Below are 18,357 nucleotides of genomic sequence, written 5' to 3'. Positions count from 1 at the left end.
TAGTGATGTTGTTTAATGCTTTTACTGTGGAATGTTTCAGTAGTTTTTTGTAAGTTGATGAGAATTCATTTCCCTTAGCAACTCATAAAATCCAGAGTCTAGCAGCCAGTTGAGGCCATGATGTAAGACCCATATATTTTGTTTAATGTTTGATTGGTTGTTGATTTCTCTTAGATTTTTGCAAATGCCCCCTCTAATTTGAATTTAAATTAGGGCATCCGTCTATGTTTCAAGGAAGGAAAGAACATATGTATGAAGAATACAGGACAGTGTCAGCATTTCTTTTTAAGGGTCAGTATCTTGACTGTTTTATGCACGGTACAAAGTCATACGTTTGTGCACAGGGTACGATGCTTCAGTGAAATACCAGGCAAAGTATGTTAGAGGATGTGGTATGTTTTGGGTGCCAAAAGCTAGATCTGTTGAGGTTCTGATTGTCATCTGATCAGTACCTCTGAGGAGACTCTCAGCTAAGGCATCTCCTTTAAAATATGGTACATGGTCACCATGATTTTAATCTGTGTAATTGCAAAACTAATTCTTGTTTATTATTCTGAGCATTTATAGAGCACCAGTCATCATTGGCTCTGGGCTCCTTTACAGGGTTTATATGGAGAAATTAGTTATCTTAATGTTGCTGATTACGTTGTGCTTGGATGCCAACAAACTCTCAACATTTAGTTGGAGAACAAAAAGCCAGACTGATGACTAGAAAGCCAGGGATGGCACGGCGATGGGATGATGGCTGGCAAGTGACTGGGATTCAGTGACTTAATTGAATTTGGTCTGCTAGGTTGGATCATTAGCTTCCCAGGAGTTAGCCTCGTACTGATGGGGGATGCAACGTGAACACTGATCCAATTCCCCCCACACCCCGCCATCTTAATGACATACCATATCTGCCTAACCTCAGGCTGTTGGCTTGCAATTCAGGCCTGGTCTACACTTAAAAAATAGCAGAGAGTCCTGTGGCACCTTATAGACTAACAGATGTATTGGAGCATGAGCTTTCGTGGAATCCGACGAAGTGGGTATTCACTCACGAAAGCTCATGCTCCAATACGTCTATAAAGTACCACAGGACTCTTTGCTGCTTTTACAGATCCAGACTAACATGGCTACCCCTCTGATACTTAAAAAAAATAGATCAACTTAGCTACATTGCTCTAGGCTCTGAAAAGTTTTGCGTCCTGAGCACTGTAGTTAGGTTGAACTAGTTCCTGGTATAGATGCAGCTAGCCCAATGGAAGAATTCTGCCGACAATCTAGCTACTGTCTCCTGGAGAGGTGGAAAAATCCCTTCTGTCGATGTAGGATGCACCTACAATATGGTGCTACAGCAGCACAACTGCAGTGGCGTAGCTGTGCTGCTATAATGGACGTACCCTTCACTCAGATTTCTCAGGGCCTCAAACTTGCCTCATAAGGCCTGGTCTACACTTAAAATTTAGGTCAACATAGCTATATCGGTCAATCCATACCTCTGTCCAACATAGCTGTGTCAACCTAACCCCCAGTGTAGATGCAGCTAGATCAATAGAAGACTGCTTCCATTGACCTAGCTACTGCTGCTTAGTGAGATGGCATTCATACACTGATAGAAAAACCTTTTAGTTGGGGATTGGTCCTGCTTTGAGCAGGGGTTGGACTAGATGACCTCCTGAGGTCCCTTTCAACCCTGATATTCTATGATTGGCATAGGCTGCGTCTACACTACGGTATTATGCCAGCAGAGCTACAGCAACATAGTTATGCTGCTATAGCCCCCATATTGCCTTTGACATACCTGAAATCTCAGGAATTTCTGTGACTAGACCAGAGGATCAGAGAGGGGTCTGATTTAGGATGGTTACAAAGAAGACAGGTGCCATCTGTGTTAACACTGGCCCTGATCCTGTAACTGGATAAGCAAGGGTGGGCTATTCTGTGTCTGCATGGAGCTCCACTGATTTTAAATGGGGCTTCGTGGGTGCAGGGGTCCAGTTGCAGGATTGGGGGCAGGAGATGACTTGTCTGGCTCCATGCTGCAGATGACAGTGCTTTGTTACCATGTGTAAGCGGGGGAATGGTCCCGCTATTGTGGGGAACTTTCCTGGCTTCTGCACTACCCCGGTAAAGTGGGCTAGCGAAAGGATCTGAGTCCTCGCTCCTACTTCCTTTACCCAGAGGCCTCCCTGCCCTTGAGGACTCCCCTTCCACTCTCCTGTCTGGCAGAGTCCTCGTAACCCCAACAAGGCTGGGCCCAGGATTCCTAGGGGGCTCGACTCCCAACTCTGCTGTGGTCACCTAGGACAGGGGCTAGGGTGTCCCCACTCCGGGGTACTCTCTCTGCACTGCGCACATCCCTGACCCACTGATCACATCATACAATTTAAAGCAAATACAAGTTATTTAATTAACACTTAATTTAAAAAAAGAATAAGGAAAAATGGGAAAGGTTACAGGAAAACACATCACCCTGCTCTGTGGCAGGGAACATCACAAACAGTGTCTCTGAAAGGTCAGGGCAGTTCACAGTCTGTTCCTTGTAGGTCCCAGGCCTCCTTCTCAGGTCCTGGCTGTGCTGCAGGGATGCTGCGGGTCAGACACTTGCTCTGGCGGTGACCACACACTCTCAGGCTCTGGGTGGCAGGACCCTTCTCTCCAATGTCACCCCTGCCCTGTCAGGGTTACGATCCCCCTCCCAGTCTGACCTGCAGGGCCTCTTGGCTGAGGTATCTCCCTGCGCTGGGCCCACTGCCCGGGGTCCCCCTCGCTCTCCCCAGCTGCTCACCGCACCCGGCTCCGGACTGCTCCAGCTCCAGCTCCACTCTGCCTCAGCACGGCTGCTGCTGCTCTGACTTCAGCTCCCTGGGCTGCTTCTCTGGCCTCTCTGGCTCCAGTTGCTACCGCTCTGCTCCCAGGGCAGGGCTGCTCTGCAGGCTGCTTCTGTGACTCTCAGCTCTGAGCTCTCATCTGCTTCCTGGGCTGCTTGTCTGGCCCCTCTGGCTCTGGTTGCTGCAGCTCTCCTCCCAGGGCACGGCTGCTCTCTCTGGGCTGTGCTCTGGCTTTTTTTTGGGCTGCTGCTCCTCTCCCATCAGCTTAGCTTGGGCCCCTGCTCTCTCCTTAGCTCGGCCCCACTCCATCTGACTCAGACAATTCCAACGGAGGATGGGACCCCCCTGGCCTCCTGGCTCCTTGATTAGCCTGCCTGCCCTGTCAATCAGGCTGACCTGGAGCACTGGCCTCTCCACATTGTTCCTGGAGACTGTCAGTCTCAGGGTCCTGATTGCCCATCGACCGCTCCCTTTTTAGTGCTGGGAGCTAGCAACCAAACACCCCCACTGAATGTTAGTAAGGGGGCAACAGTCCCCTTACACATGGATGGGATCTGAGAGTAGCAGGGCAGGTCATTGTGCTGGGGGGGGCCGATGTCGTTATTAATTCAATATGGTCTAACGGGTCTCTGGATTTGAGTGCCCAGCGTGAGGTACAGACTTGGCTAGACTGTCAGAGGGGCTGAATTCTCCTTGGATTCAATAGAGCAGCAGCTCTGGAAATCAGGACCCTGTTCTTTTAAACTAGGTATATTAAAAAAAGTGAAGCACCCAACATCAAAAGCCACTTAAACCTCTTCCCTCCTCTCCCCACCCCCCCAAAAAAGGGCTACAAGTACATAAATTGCATTTTCACTCAGGCGCTTGCAGGTCACCCACGTGCTTTGCTCGGGGAGAGGGGTCCTAACGCGATTTCCCTCCGGCACTCGATTAGTCGCTTATGCCGCAACTGCGTGGGGTCCTTCGTGGCAAGCCGGAAGAGGCCGCCCCGCGCATGCGCTTTCCTTTCCAGCTCTCGGGCTTACTGTTACCGCCACGGTAAGTCCGGGCTCCGGCCGCTTCATCTCTCTCCCATCGCCGCCATCCTGCGGCCGGGGGCCCCGGCTTGGCTCTCGGCGGCGGGCGGGCCCCCTGCGCCACACGCCCACGGGGGTATTTCGCGGGAGGGTCCCTGGGCGGTGACGGGAGCTAGGCCGCAAATTGGGCGGGGGAGCTTGCGGCCTAGGGGCGGCCGTTGGCCCTCAGAAAGGGGGAGGGGGGAGATCGGGGCCTGGAAGGCTGGTTGTATATGGGTGGGGTGGGGGGAGGAGGGCCTGGGCTGCTGTTGGGGAGGGTGGGAGAAGCTATGTTGTGCCCTTGGTAGGGCCCAGGTGTGGGGATAGAGGGGATGGGGTGGGTTAGTATGGGCTAAACTGGAGGAATGGGGGTTAGTAAGGGCTAAACTGGGAAATCCGATTTCCATTTTCTACCCCCTTGTAAACTGAGCACCTTTAATTCTGCTGGTATGAAAGAAGGTCCTGCTTTCTTTGGACTGCAGGGAGGGGATGGAAAGGTCTAGTTTGACTCTAGTCTTCGATTGAGATTGGGTAGCAAGTTGAGCACCACCACATGCTGCTCTGTACCAAAGTGCTGAAGAGCTATTTTCCTGTTGCTTAGTGATGGGTTCTTCATGGCTCCCATGCATGTGGGACCTGTTTCCTCTTTATATAGATGTTCTGTGAATGTATGATAATTTTTGCTGTTGAGTGCTTCCGGTCTTAAAAAGCTAACACTTACAAGCTTTGGTTTTGTAGCTGTGCAAATCTTAATCAGAAAGAAGTAGCCCAAGCCAAAATGGTTTGTTTGGGGTTTTTTTTGGGTCATTGTGTGCAGTGGTGGGCAGTTACTGTTTTCTGGGCCACCTTAACTGTGGAATTACCATAAGAAAATACATGTTAGGTGCTATCCTGATAGCATACCCACTTTATTGGATTTTCTTCCCCCATCTATCAGTTTAGAAGTGAAGCATCCAGGGGTTCCTAATCTTTGAAAGTTATTACAATTGCAGTGCCTATAATCCACACTATGTAGTTATGTGGGAGTTCTGTTAGGTGTCCAACATGTAGGATGCATATTGTACAAATATTACTAAAAGTCATTCCACTACACGTGTTACTGTCTCTTAGTCTTGCTGTTGCCTTCTGCACTAGCTGACAAAGACTATAGCAGATGTTTGCCTAAGTGTGGTTGCAGAGCACAGTTCAAAATTGCTCCTGTTAAGAATTAAAATAAAGACTATTCTCCCTGTGTCCCTTGGCTGGCTTCAGTGTGTGAAGGAATTGTCTGTAGCATTTATTATTGGGAAAACTGAATTAAATGCAATAGAAATAGTCTGTGGAGACAGCTAAAGGCGTACTTGCAGAGATGCTGTTTTAGGGTCCATCTGCACTACAAAGATAACTGTCATCAAAAAGTTTACTCTGCTTGCTCTTCCTTGTGGATCATAATATGGGCTTCTGAGCAGCTTAACTATGTGATCTTGTAGCAAACTTATATGTATCTTGCCAGTTAAGGTGCAGTAAGGATTCCCATAATTTCTAACATGGTTAAAGGTGGTGGTGCTTTGTTCAGTGAGTTACTGCAGGTCCAGCATGGAATCACATGGCTTAAAATAAAACACAGACCTAGTTATTAGATCTAGCAACACACTAATATATTACTGCTAGTCTACTAACTATTGATTTCTCTGTCCAGATGTTGATGCCCAAGAAGAACCGGATTGCCATCTACGAACTCCTTTTTAAGGAGGGAGTGATGGTGGCCAAGAAAGATGTTCACATGCCTAAACACCCAGAGCTGGCAGACAAGAATGTGCCCAACCTCCATGTCATGAAAGCCATGCAGGTATGAAGAATTAATTTATGGACTGGGCTGTAAAAACAACTTTAATTTATGTTTTGGGACCTCATGAAGCTGGTGCATTGAGCACCACCGGAGTAATCCTGACATTACTTAATTTTGTTTAAAGAGAGAAACAGAAGCTCCAATAGAATTTGCCTTTTTTCCAGACTACTAGTTTTTTCATGCTAACTTCATCGGTCATACACAAACTGCATAGAAAGCTTTTGTATTGTGAAGCATAAGATTCATAATCCTCTCTCTGAACCTATGATTTTAGCATCATTTTTAGTTCAGATTTGCATAATGACCCTTGAATTATTAGTCTCATCGAATGTGAATAGTTAATATGTTGAAGATACTGCGTCTTCCTGTGCATTCACATGTATTTCTGAGCTACCGAATGTCTAGTTGTCCGTTCTCCACCCACCCCTAATAAACTACTGCAGTGGTCTGGCTGGTAGTATTTAAAGATGTTAGATGGTCACAATCAAATGCTCATGTACTAATCCACCTGCAACTAAGGTTAACCATAATTTCTCTCCTTAGTCACTGAAATCACGTGGCTATGTGAAGGAGCAGTTTGCTTGGAGGCACTTTTACTGGTATCTGACCAATGAGGGTATCCAGTATTTGCGTGATTATCTTCATCTACCCCCTGAAATTGTGCCTGCCACCCTGCGCCGTAGCCGCCCCGAGACTGGCAGACCGCGGCCCAAAGGTAAGCTACTGTGGGATTCTTGGATGGGTGATACAGGGTGGGGGCGAATAACAGTGTAAATTAAAGTTGAGGTTGCTGGACTGTATGGGCATAGTGGATAATCAGCTGAATGTGAGCTCCCAGTGCCGTGCAGTGGCCAAAAGGGCAAATGCGATCTTTTGCTATATAAAGGAAAATATCGAGTAGGGCGGTTCTGTTACCTCTGCGTTTGACACTGGTGTGACAGGTACTTGATATTGTGTCCAGTTCTGGTGGCCACAGATCAAAAAGGAAGTTTTGAGAGGGTTCAGAGAGGAGCCACAAGAATGATAAAAAAGATTAGAAAACATGTCTTTGAGGTCATTGAATCTTTCACTATATCTGTTTATCTTAACAAGGGTTACAGAGTGACTTGATTAGTTTAGAAGCACTTAGATGGGGAACAGAAATTTGACTTGAGTTTGGCAGACAGGTCAAGGTGAAACAAAATATAATGGTTGGAAGTTGAAACTAGGCCAAGTCATACTAAAGTAAGTTGCAACTTTTTGACAGTAACTTACATTGGAACAACTTACCAAGAGTTGTGGTGGACTCTCTATCAGTAGTAACTTTTAAATCAAGGGGGGAGGGGAGACGCTCTAGTTCAACCAGGAATTAACTCAAGGAAGTCTTGTGGCCTGTGTTACACAGAAAGTTAGATTAGATGATCACCAAAGTCCCTTCTGGCCTTGTCTATTAAATCGTTGCAAACCACTTCGGTTCTTTTTTTCGAAGCTAAAAGTATCCTTCTAGATAGGGATGTACTTGCAAAATGAAAATACACATTTACGCTATACACATTGATTGCTCTTGTCTATCTGAAATATTCAAAGGCAGTACATAAATACAAAATATATTAATGGTTCCTACAGACCCCTGAAATCTAGTCCATTCATGTACTTCCAAGAGGCTTATTTTAGGATGGCTAATATGACATGCAAAGAACAAAATTGGGGTTGATAAAAATTTCACCCCTGTTATGCAGTGTGCTGCACACTAGCTGGTGGCCTGCCACTTCATCTTCTTAGGTAGCAGTGTTTCATTGGAGCTGTATGAATGGCTTGCAAAACTTTTTGGGATTCTCTGTGGTGAAAAGGTGCTATAGTAAAAATAAAGCATAAGTTAGTCTTAGACAGCTATGGCCAAACCCCACACATCACCACCACTCTCTTTTCTGCCACTGTGCGGAAGATTAAAGGACACTTGAGTCTGATTTTGGTTGTTGGGTTAGTTTGTGGGTGCTGGGTAGTGTATATCACAGGCCATCAACAGGAGGTTTGACCAGATCTAGTAGCCTTTACTGGCCTTAAACTCTGACACCCCCCTTCAGTTTATACTGCTGAATATGCTTTTAGGTGTTTGTAACACTGAAAATTACAAAAACTGAAAGTGACTAATTCTCTTTCTTTGACTTGTTTGCTTTGTGCATTTGGAAGCACTCTGACTTCCTTGCTATTGTCTCTATCTAGTCAGTTTCCCCTGTTCATTTATGTAACACAGTAACAGGGGGAAGAAACATTAAAACATAGAAAAATGTGCTTTTACAATCACAAGTTACCAGGGAACAGGGGGCAGGTGTATTTCCTGAAATACCATTTTATTTTAAGTTGACTATATTTCAGTGTGATGTACCTTGACTTGTTGCTGCAAACTCAGCTAAACTTCTGAAGGCCCAACTTGGTATCTGGGTGTGGGTGTGGCAATAAATTTGAGAATAGCTCCTGGATGGAGGAGAGAAACTGCTGCAAAAGTTGATATTGCAAGGCCTGCAGCGACTCTCAATTTTGGCTCTCCCTTGAGGTGGGAGAAAGTGGGACTTTTGCATGGGGGGGCTGCCACTTGTCCACAGTAAGAGTAATCTGCCCTCAAACAAGAATACCCTCGTCCCTACCACTTAGAAGTGCCTGCACTACAGTTTTATTCTTGAGATGGGAAGTGCCTCACTGATTTTAAGTTGCATTGTAGCTCATTTGACTACTGCTGAGCCACATGCTCAGCCCCAAATGTGTGTGAGATATACCTGTCTCCTAGAGCTGGAAGGGACCCTGAAAGGTCATTGAGTCCAGCCCCCTGCCTTCACTAGCAGGACCAAGTACTGATTTTGCCCCAATCCCTAAATGGCCCCCTCAAAGATTGAACTCACAACTCTGGATTTAGCAGGCCAATGCTCAAACCACTGAGCTATGTAACTCTTTAAGACCTTTCTATGTTAGCCAGAGAAACTGTAGTGCCTTTTGAGCAAACTGTTTAAATTCTTGCCAGGAAGATGCCTTGACCAGTGTTGACAGGATTTAAATGTGTTTTTAATGCCACTTGTTACTGGGTCTCTAAGGCTATGTCTACACTTGCAATTGAACAACAAAATGTTTGTCTTTCAGAGGTGTTTAGCAACTCCTCCTCCTACCCCCTCAAAGACATAAGTTTTGCTGCAACAAGTGCCAGTGTGAACAGCGCATTGTTGGCAGGAGAGCTGACAACCAGCAGCTACACTGTGACTTTTAGCCGCATGGCTGTGGCATTAAAAGCTGTGTAGTGTAGACATAGCGTAAGATCCCAGGTTTGTCTTTCGTCTTTCCTGTGAGATACTGTGATTTACAGAAGTGTGTGTGAAACTTGCAGGTTAAAATTTGCTTTTGAGTTCCTCTAGTGAAGGTAAATTGGCTATTGCCATATTTACCTCAGTGTGTGTGTGTGTATAGCGCAGAAGTCTTAATCCTACACTCTACAATGTAAATGGTGTTAACTACAACACTGATAGAGCTATACCCATTGTCCCGGTGTAATAGCTAGTGTGGTTATAATATGCTTTCTCTGTTCAAGGAAAATGGTATTTTAAAGTGTGCTAATTGTGCTCTAGAGTACAGCTGTGTATTTGATACCACAGTCTCAAGTGTTTGTAACCATGTTATGTGTATAATAGTGTTTGATTGCAAGTTTCAGGCCAGGATTCAGTGCCATAGTGCCCATGGCTTCCTAGAGAACATAACTACCCAAAGCGTAGCCCTCTTTGCTCAGAGGAGTGAGAAGAAGTGGATGGTAGCAGAAGGCCGGTTCAGAGGTTGTGCCCTATAGATGTGTCACTAGGATACCTCGCTATGGTAGAATCGTTTGTTTTCCCTTCACCTAAACATGATGATTAGTTTTTTTTAAGAATTCTAATAGGCAATTTTCTTCCTCCAGAAAGGAGCAATAAGGGAGCTGTACATTTCTCAATATGCTTGAAACTGTATGTCAGTTTGTGGTGAGCCATCCACCCACCAGCCTTTACTCAGAGTTTTACTGGCACAACAATAAAGCATTGGTGCTTGATGGTGTAGGACAGTGGTTCTCAACCAGGGGTACACGTACCCCCCAGTGATCTTCTAGGAGGTACATTAACTCATCTAGATATTTGCCTAGTTTTACAACAGGCTACATAAAAAGCACTAGCAAAGTCAGTATAAACTAAAATTTCATACAATTACTTGTTTATACTGCTCTATATACTATACACTGAAATGTAAGTACAATATTTATATTTCAGTTGTTTTGTTTTATAATTATATGGTAAAAATGAGGAAATATTTTTGTCTGTTTTTTGTAAGCAAGTCATTTTTAAGGGAGGTGAAACTTGGGGTATGCAAGACAAATCAGACTCCTGAAAGTTTGAGAGATACTGATCTATAAGACTGTCTAGTAGCGTGGCCATGATGGAGAACTGCATTTAAAATTTAGTTGCCTGCATTTGTGGCCTGATAAGGCCTAAGCATATAATATGTCCCTTTGATCCTGTATCAAAGCCTCCCCACCAGGGGCGGCTCTAGGATTTGCGCCGCCCCAAGCAGGGCGGCACGCTGCGGGGGGCGCTCTGGCGGTCGCCGGTCCCGCGGCTCCAGTGGACCTCCTGCGGAGGGTCCGCCGGTCCCGCGGCTCCGGGGGACCTCCCGCAGGCACGTCTGCGGATGCTCCACCGGAGCTGCGGGACCAGCGGCCCCTCCGCAGGCACGTCTGCGGGAGGTCTGCTGGAGCCGCCTGCCGCCCTCCCGCGGCACGCCGCCCCAAGCGCGCGCTTGGCGCGCTGGGATCTGGAGCCGGCCCTGCTCCCCACACCATCACACTTGTAGCATAATTGAGGCCTCTTTAGATTGGATTCCTTGGATTGACAATGCTGTTGTGACTCACAGGTCTGGAAGGTGAACGCCCTGCTCGTCTTACTCGGGGAGAGGCTGACAGAGATACCTACAGACGCAGTACTGCTCCACGTAAGTATCCTGTCGAGCTCAAGTATGAGTTAATCAGACAGAGCTTGTCATTTGTGCAGTTTACATTTCTTCTATAGAAATGTCTTCAGTGTTTAGATGTGCAACATGCTAATTTCTGTGATGAATGTCTGAGGTCTCAAGCCTCCACTTCGCTGGTGATTCTAGGGTCTCTTTATCAATCTGCTCTCACTGCACTGCAGTTATGCTTACATGGTAAGCTGGGTTGGTGGATTTTTTTCCCGTGTGCATAATGTTTCCTATTGCCATAACTTGAAACTGCAGTAAAAAGATGGCATTGTGGAAGTTATCTGTAGCCTATGGTGTGCACATTCCAAGGTTTTAAACATTTGATAGTGCTAAAGACAGTTTATCCTAAATAAGAGTTTGTACTCAAAGCCCAGGCAGTAGATTCTCTGTTTTGTAGTTTTCTAGAATAGCTTTCTCTCTCTTCCCAGTTGGTGCTGACAAAAAGGCTGAGGCTGGTGCAGGAGCAGCTACTGAATTCCAATTTGTAAGTATCTGCATTTGAGAGAGGGTGATGGGTTTTTGTTTTTGTTTTTTTTGGTTCCCTACGTTAAAGCTTTGGAAATGCTTTTAACTAAAGCTGTACCTGGAAGAGATGGTATATTTTCACAATGCATTCGTCACTTATTCATTACCTTAAATGGCTGGCAGTTGCCGTTCCACCTATCGATGGAGCTCCTTTTGAGCCTGGAGTTACACCACTTAGACAACAATCATATTAGACTTCACATGCTAAACAGCATTGGTTGAGATAATTACTTGGCTAGACAGCACATGAGTGTTCCTTGAAGGTCTTCTGAGGTGATATTGATCATTTGATCAGTACTGGGTAGAGAGCCCCCAGTGTATCTGTCTGATCTTTCAGGTGAAAGAAAACTACAGAGGCCATGATCATCTGTGATTGATTCTTCTATGGCACCCTTTTTGGAAAAGTGGTAGCTTTGTTGATTTCCCACAATACTCAAGTTGCAATTGGAATTTGTCATGCTAAATTTTCCTTCGGTTTTCAACTTGATCTGTTACCCTCCCCATCTATCTTAAATTTGAAGGTGTACGGTAATTCACTTAATGCCTCTCATTTGAGGTGCTGCTAAATTGTATTAGCATGTCAACCTCTATATCCCTTACCTCATCTCGGAAGTGAGATGGAGGCTTAGTATTTGTGAAGCACTGTGGGAGCTCCTGATGAAGGGGCTGCTTTGCACTTTGATAGAGCATTAGTTTAGGCAGACTAGCTTGGAGGTAATACATGAGTGTTTCTTAGCCTATTTACCACTGTGGGCTGCATGCACAGTTCTCTGTTGTGGGCCACATCCACACAATATATAGACAACCTGTACAGCCCTGAGGGTGTTACATGGGCCGCAGGTTAAGAACCACTGCACTAAACTCACAGTAGAGAGGTGGGTTGAATTCCTAATCTGTCAGACTTTGGGTCAGCGGGGCTTGGGCCACACCATAGATTATAAAGCCAGGAGCTGTGTTTTGACAAGCGAGAGTTCCATCTTTCTCTCAGTACACATGGTAACTAACTTCAAAAACAAGTCCTTTAGTCTTTATTCACTGAACTTGATAGGAAAGGCAGGCAAAATGAATGGTTCTCCTTGTGATTCAAGTACAGAATTCCACATTGAGGAAACAATGATTCAGTGCACTTGGAATGTACTTAATATTTGGTTTGGTAGCTGTGTGCTACTTTCAGTTGCTGATGTGGCCAAACTTCTAATGCTGTGTGTTTGATTTTTTGTTTGTTTTGCAGAGAGGTGGATTCGGTCGTGGACGTGGTCAGCCTCCTCAGTAGAATTCTCTGGTCATGTTTTTGTGTATAATAAAATAGGTGAAAATCTCATTGTGTTTGCTTCCTTGTATCATTTGAATGTGTGGAAGCTAATATCAGAGAGAAGCAAAGCAACAACTTATACCACTAAGCCTTCTGGCTCCTGCTATGACAGAGTTGAAGATAATCCTGATTAGAAAATGGGTTATGGGAAGTAGATTAGGTCCTAGGAAATCAGTCTGACTTCACAGCAGTGATGGGAGAGGTGATTGCTGCTGCAGGATTTGGTAGTGAGGCTGATGGTTCTTTCCGGAGGAGAACATGGCCTTTTGGGTTCCATGGCAGCTTGGAAGTACCACTGGTACCCTTTATGCTTTCAGTAAGGGCGCACCCATAGTAGGTTTCTGGTAATATGGGGCCTCCCTTTCATTAAGACAACTTGGTTTGACTCACCTATAGAACTTAATCTTGCATTATGGGTAATATGAAGTTGAAGCAGCTAAAATGCACCTAGTCTAGGAAGAATCATGTGGTGTGAGACTGAAATAACTATATTAAAAAGGTTAGAGGACCCAGCCCTTCATGATTATTGATGCTCTTTTTTTTTTTTTAACCCCAGTGGCAAGCACTCTGCACCAGCTTGGCATGGTTTGCAATACTCACGGGGAATTCTCCAGCAGGACAATAAAATATGGGATATCCATAGCTGCTCCCTAAAGTACAAAGTTCTCATAAGGTCAATGTACTCTTTCTTGTTTCAGATCCTAGTGTGTAGGTAATCATTTACAGTAAAACAGGATGGTCTCTGGCCTCTGATGTTTCTTAGCAAAAAATAGAAAAATTGAGTTGTCCTAGTTTTGTGCCAGATATGGGGGACAAGCAGCCATTTCTCCAAGGCAATTTTGCTTATGCACCCAGGATCTGTTCCCTTAATTATTGTATGTCTGTTTTTAGTTTGTGATCTGAATTGGCTGCCTGGCTATAGATGTCTACTCTGGCAAGTATAAACTAGATTTTGTAGCAAGAGGTCTGGATTCTGTGACAGCCTTGTGCTGCAAACTGAAAAATCTTTCTCAGGTAGAAGCTTTTATTAAAACAGATAATGACCCCACAATCACTACAGTATTTCTTGTGTTTGGAAGTTAATTTACTTCACCAATATTCCCCAATATGATGTGCTGCATAAATTTGTGTTGCAAACACCACAGTTAAGGGCAAGTTTTTCAGGTGCAGAGCAAATCGAGGGTCTGATTAACCGACTGGAGCCATCAACAAATTCATGAGTTGCTACTTGCAGGTAAATCAAACAATTTGTAAAGAAGTGTAGCTGTGTTATGCTCATACACAGTTGAACAGCGGGGAGGAAACCCAAGTTCCTGTATTTTAGCAGAGTTTACCTGTCTTAGCCCGAGAACACTTCAAGAGTTTCCTTGAAAGACTTGCATCTACTACTTTCTAGATTGAGTCTGATGGTTTGGATCAATTGATAGTTGGAGTTAGGCCTGTATGCAATACAGAGTCACACCAGTAGATGTCATTCTAATGCAAATTTATATGATAGTCACATACTGTAATAGAATGCTTACCTGAATGGCTTTGATTGTGTGTGTATTATAAAGTGGTCTTAACACTGCAGAAGTTAGACACTAAGAAATTAATCCCCACAAACACCCCAGTGAAGAAGGTATTTTTAGAGATGGGGGGTGAAATGAGATGGAGCAGTGTGTTTTATAAAACTCGAGTATATTGGTGTCATAGCAGGTGGTCATTTTCACTTGTGGAAGGTTAATTCAAATGCAGCCATCTCTAATTTTCATTGATCTTTTTTAAATCAAGAGTTCCAGCTGCATTAACTGAAGCCTGTAGATCACAATGTAGCCAAGTTACTGCTATTGAATTACAACTAACGTATGGATTCCCTATCCCTGGGTCTAATGATACACTTTATAGCCTAGATACCTGCCTAGCAAACAAACATTTCCAGTCATTATAGTTGCATTTGATCTTTCCTTGTTTGTTTTTTAGCCAGTCGTGGTGTTGCATAATGAATAACTGTGTGGGTTAATATTTCTGGATTGATTACTGATCCTATGTAACTACTGTAGTTTAACATGATTGTCCTGCTTGTTTTCTCTTCTGAGTCAGTAGCGGACATAGTTATTGTCTGCCTTTTTTAGTGTATATTAAAATCGTGGTACATGGCAGCAGATGTAAAATGAATCTTATCAACTCTCTAAGCTATGCCCATCTTAGTGTGATACCTCATTCTCTGTAATTGTAGACTGACTAGATAGATGCATATGCTTATTTAACTGATGCACTTTTTTTTTTGCCTGTTCATATCACGTGTTCTCTGCTTCATCTAAACGTACTACTAACTTGTGAGATGCTGATGTCTGGAATGTAACTTCACAAATGGTAACTTGAGCATTAGTCTGGGCTGCACCGGGACCACCTCCTGACAAAAATTGCTACATGACCTTAAGTGAGACTGAAGCAGTAGCCTGAGGGCTTCAGCCCCAGACCCCCAGCAAGTCTAACACTGGTCCTAGCAACCCTGTTATAACAGGGTGTGACCGACGGTTTGAGAACCACTGTTATAATCTAAACCCTCATCGGCGTCACTTTGTGAGATTTCCCGGTGTACAAAATCCCAATGCTTGTGAATGTCTCAGTACGAAACCAATACTGATAAAAAGCAGAATGCACTAGTGAAGGCTGACCTTGAAGTACGGTACTAGAAGTGATTCAACTCTCTGACAATTAAAAATGAACTTCCTGGTGCTGTGCTGTCACCTCTTCTAGCTAGTAATCTTCCTGTCAGTCTTTCTCCTGATAGTGATAGTCATAAAAAGTCCACCTTGGGACATTGGAGGGGCTCAGCAGACTTGTAATTGAGATTTTCATTTAGTGCTCAGATATGAGAGGTTTATTGGAGAGCTACAAGCTGGTTAGAGCTGCATCTCAGTAAGAGTGGGGTGGGCATAGGAAAGCTCTTTGCAAGGGGGCTGTAATACTTCAGCCTCCTCCAGCTCTAGTGGGGGCATTGATTTGTCATGACATTTTAAAACTCACTGCGCTGTCACAAAACTTAGTACAAGTTGTCATGGAGGAGGGGCATAGTTAAACGTGAAAGAGTAGGGGTACAGGAGCTGTTGCTGTGCAGGTGGTTTGTTCAATACCTCCCCCCCCATCCAAAAAAAAAAACAACCAACCAAACTATCCTTGGTGGACCTCTCTTCTGCCCTGAGCCACCAATCCACCTGGAACTTTTCTGTACTGTGAAATAGTTCTGTACTATGACAAACCTCCTGTTTGCAGTTACAGGCAAATACCCACAGTCGCTCAATTGGAGGTTAGTAGAAGGCTTCTAGATTTCTCAGGGACCCTAAACTCTCAAGTGACACAAGTAACACTTTCTATTATCTCCAGTTGGCTGGGAGACTCCATCCTATCCTAGCAGACCATGACCTGCCCTCACTCATACACACCTTTGTCACTCTGTCTAGACTACAGAAATGCGCGAGGATTGTAAAGACAATAGGAAATTCTAACTTGTGCTCCAGCGTTCTGTTGTCTCAGTAAATCAGCTCATGAGAACACATCACCCCTGTCTTCTGTTGTCTGTGCTAGCTTTCTGTACACGATCAAGTCATGCTGATAGTTAGCCAGGGAAGCTTTCAAATGAATGGATCCCACCCTCAGGAAAGTGTAAATGTTTCTTCTTTTTCTAAGATTGTAAATAGTGTGGGACAAGAACTGTCTTTATAGTTAATACCTATCACAATGGGGTCCTAAGCCCTATTCCAGTAAAATCCCAAGGTGTTAACTTGTTATGAAAACACCTTTTTAACTGAGTGTTTTGTTTGTAAAACAATTTACAGAATTGTGAGAAACATACCAGTCAAAACAGTGAACTGCACCAAGTTAGCTTTATAGTCAAAGGATATACAAGTGAATTAGACGATAGATGACAAACTATTCAAAAATAAAGCGCTCTTGTGTTTAACCTAGCCTGTGCTTTTGGCCCATGGACAAACAAATTACAAAAATACATACCAAAATATTTTAGTAACACTAATAATTATTCCTTAAACAGCAATAGTATAACTAGCTTTTTCCCCCACCCCTCCTCCAGCACTCTCCATAAACAGATGAGCCTTGTAGTCTGCCCTGAAAGTGGTCAAACTCGTGATCTGTTATGGGAGTTGAGCAAAAGCTTCAGCCAGACCAGAGAGAAGGACTTTTTGCTGAAAGTGTGTTGCTAGCAGGACCCACTTGTTTAAAGCAGGGGCCCTGCTAGCTTAACCCCCTTTACTTCCAGTTAAGTGTAGTTCAATTATTACTGAAGCAGTGAGAGAAATGTTCTCTACAGGAGGAAAATTGCCTCGATTTGAGTTTTAACCAATGTTATTGAAATGTGTTTTGTCCTTGTACTCGCACCATGTTCAGCATACATTTAGCTGCCTCTACTGCCCATGATCTATTTTAGGGATTTATGCTGCCACCCATCCCCACACTAGCTAGCTGTTTTCCATGTAAAATCAATATCAAAATCCTTAGTGGACTTTGTGGAGTCTTGGGAACTTTTCAGATTTCTTTAATTCCTCCTTTTCTCTGTATTTGTTTTGTAAGTAGAGGGTTAATTTGCTAGATGGGTGTGTCAGTGCTCTGAGTTATGCAGTGTAGTTGTAGGCTATAGGTCCGAAGATATTATCTCACCCACCTAGTCTTCTGAGTGTTATTCTCATGATGGAAAGGTTTTTCCAGAGGGAGGGATTTCAGCTTTCCAAAGTGGTTGGACTCTGGATTCTCCTTAAGATCAGGAAGCTTGTTGTGTTGCTGGATCCCTTCCATTAAGAATACTTTGCCCCACCCAGCTGTCATGTGCTTCATGCTGGGCTTTGTGATCTCTAAGGGCAGCTGGTGTGGTAGTTCCAAAATTGGCATTTGGTCAGGGGGGCCACAAATATTTTTCTACCATAAATTAGGCCTAGTACATATGACTTAACCTGCACTAGGTCTAAACAACCCCCTTTAAGTTGCAGTTGCACAGGACCTCTAATGCGGATGTTGCTAGGGAAGCCTCTGTTGGAGCTGCAGGTAGGAGGCACGTGTTTCAGTGGTGATTGGTGTGCTATAAATATCTAACTACATATGAAACCAGCCCCATTGTATGGTGGCTTGCCTGTGCTCCACCTGTAATTCATTAAGGTCTGGGTGCAGTACTTTGAGCTCCTAGGGTGGAAAGCAGCAATGTATGGGCCAGGAATTCAGCTCGCTCTTGAGTTACTGGCTTTGGGCACCTTTCTTCACATACCACCCAGTGCCAGTTCTTCCTCTCCCCTTGAAAGCAGGTTGTTTCACCCTCTTATCCCTACACCCACCCACCCAAACAAGCTACAGGGGCATGGCCAGTAGCTGACTCCCTCTTGGTAATTTGCCAGGCAAACAGGAGACACCGAGTGGCAGAACCAGTGCTTGGCATAAACAAACAAGTGGGCAGGGGCTCCTGAGCAGCTCAAGGAGGTCCCCTTTTGCTTTTTTTTTTGAAGGGGGGGGGATATTTCTGGTTAAGGGCCCCACTGGACTAGCACTGTAGGAGGCAGTCCCCCCAAGGAATCAGCCCCAGGGCCTGTTCCCTTCCCCCAGCCTAGCTGGCTGAAGCCACCTTTGTCCCTCCCTCTCCCAGTGCTCAGGCCTACTACAATGGAACTATCGCAGCTCTCCACTGCTACGCTACTAGCGTAGCGCTCTCTCTACAAGACATGTATTCTTTCTGGGTAAACCAGGTGTTTTGCGTCAAGCCGCCACCCATGGGCAAAAAGTTACGCCAAGCACCTAGCGTTTGTCTGCCCCTCGTACCTGCACAACTTGTGTGTC

General features: G+C 44.7%; 1 protein-coding gene across 1 annotated transcript; it reads left to right on the top strand.

The window, feature by feature from the left end:
* Positions 1-3,695: 3,695 nt before the first annotated feature.
* RPS10 (ribosomal protein S10) lies at positions 3,696-12,546 on the top strand. The gene is made up of 6 exons (XM_039534780.1): positions 3,696-3,854; positions 5,550-5,699; positions 6,243-6,414; positions 10,596-10,673; positions 11,129-11,184; positions 12,457-12,546. The coding sequence occupies exons 2-6, from the start codon at positions 5,550-5,552 to the stop codon at positions 12,496-12,498; spliced, it is 498 nt and encodes a 165-aa protein (XP_039390714.1). The 5' UTR covers positions 3,696-3,854; the 3' UTR covers positions 12,499-12,546.
* The last annotated feature ends 5,811 nt before the right edge of the window (positions 12,547-18,357 follow it).

Source organism: Mauremys reevesii, linkage group 4 (assembly GCF_016161935.1).
Source record: "Mauremys reevesii isolate NIE-2019 linkage group 4, ASM1616193v1, whole genome shotgun sequence".
Taxonomy (NCBI): Eukaryota; Metazoa; Chordata; order Testudines; family Geoemydidae; genus Mauremys; species Mauremys reevesii.
Note: the sequence above shows the minus strand (reverse complement) of the source record. Positions and strands in the feature narration are given on the sequence as shown.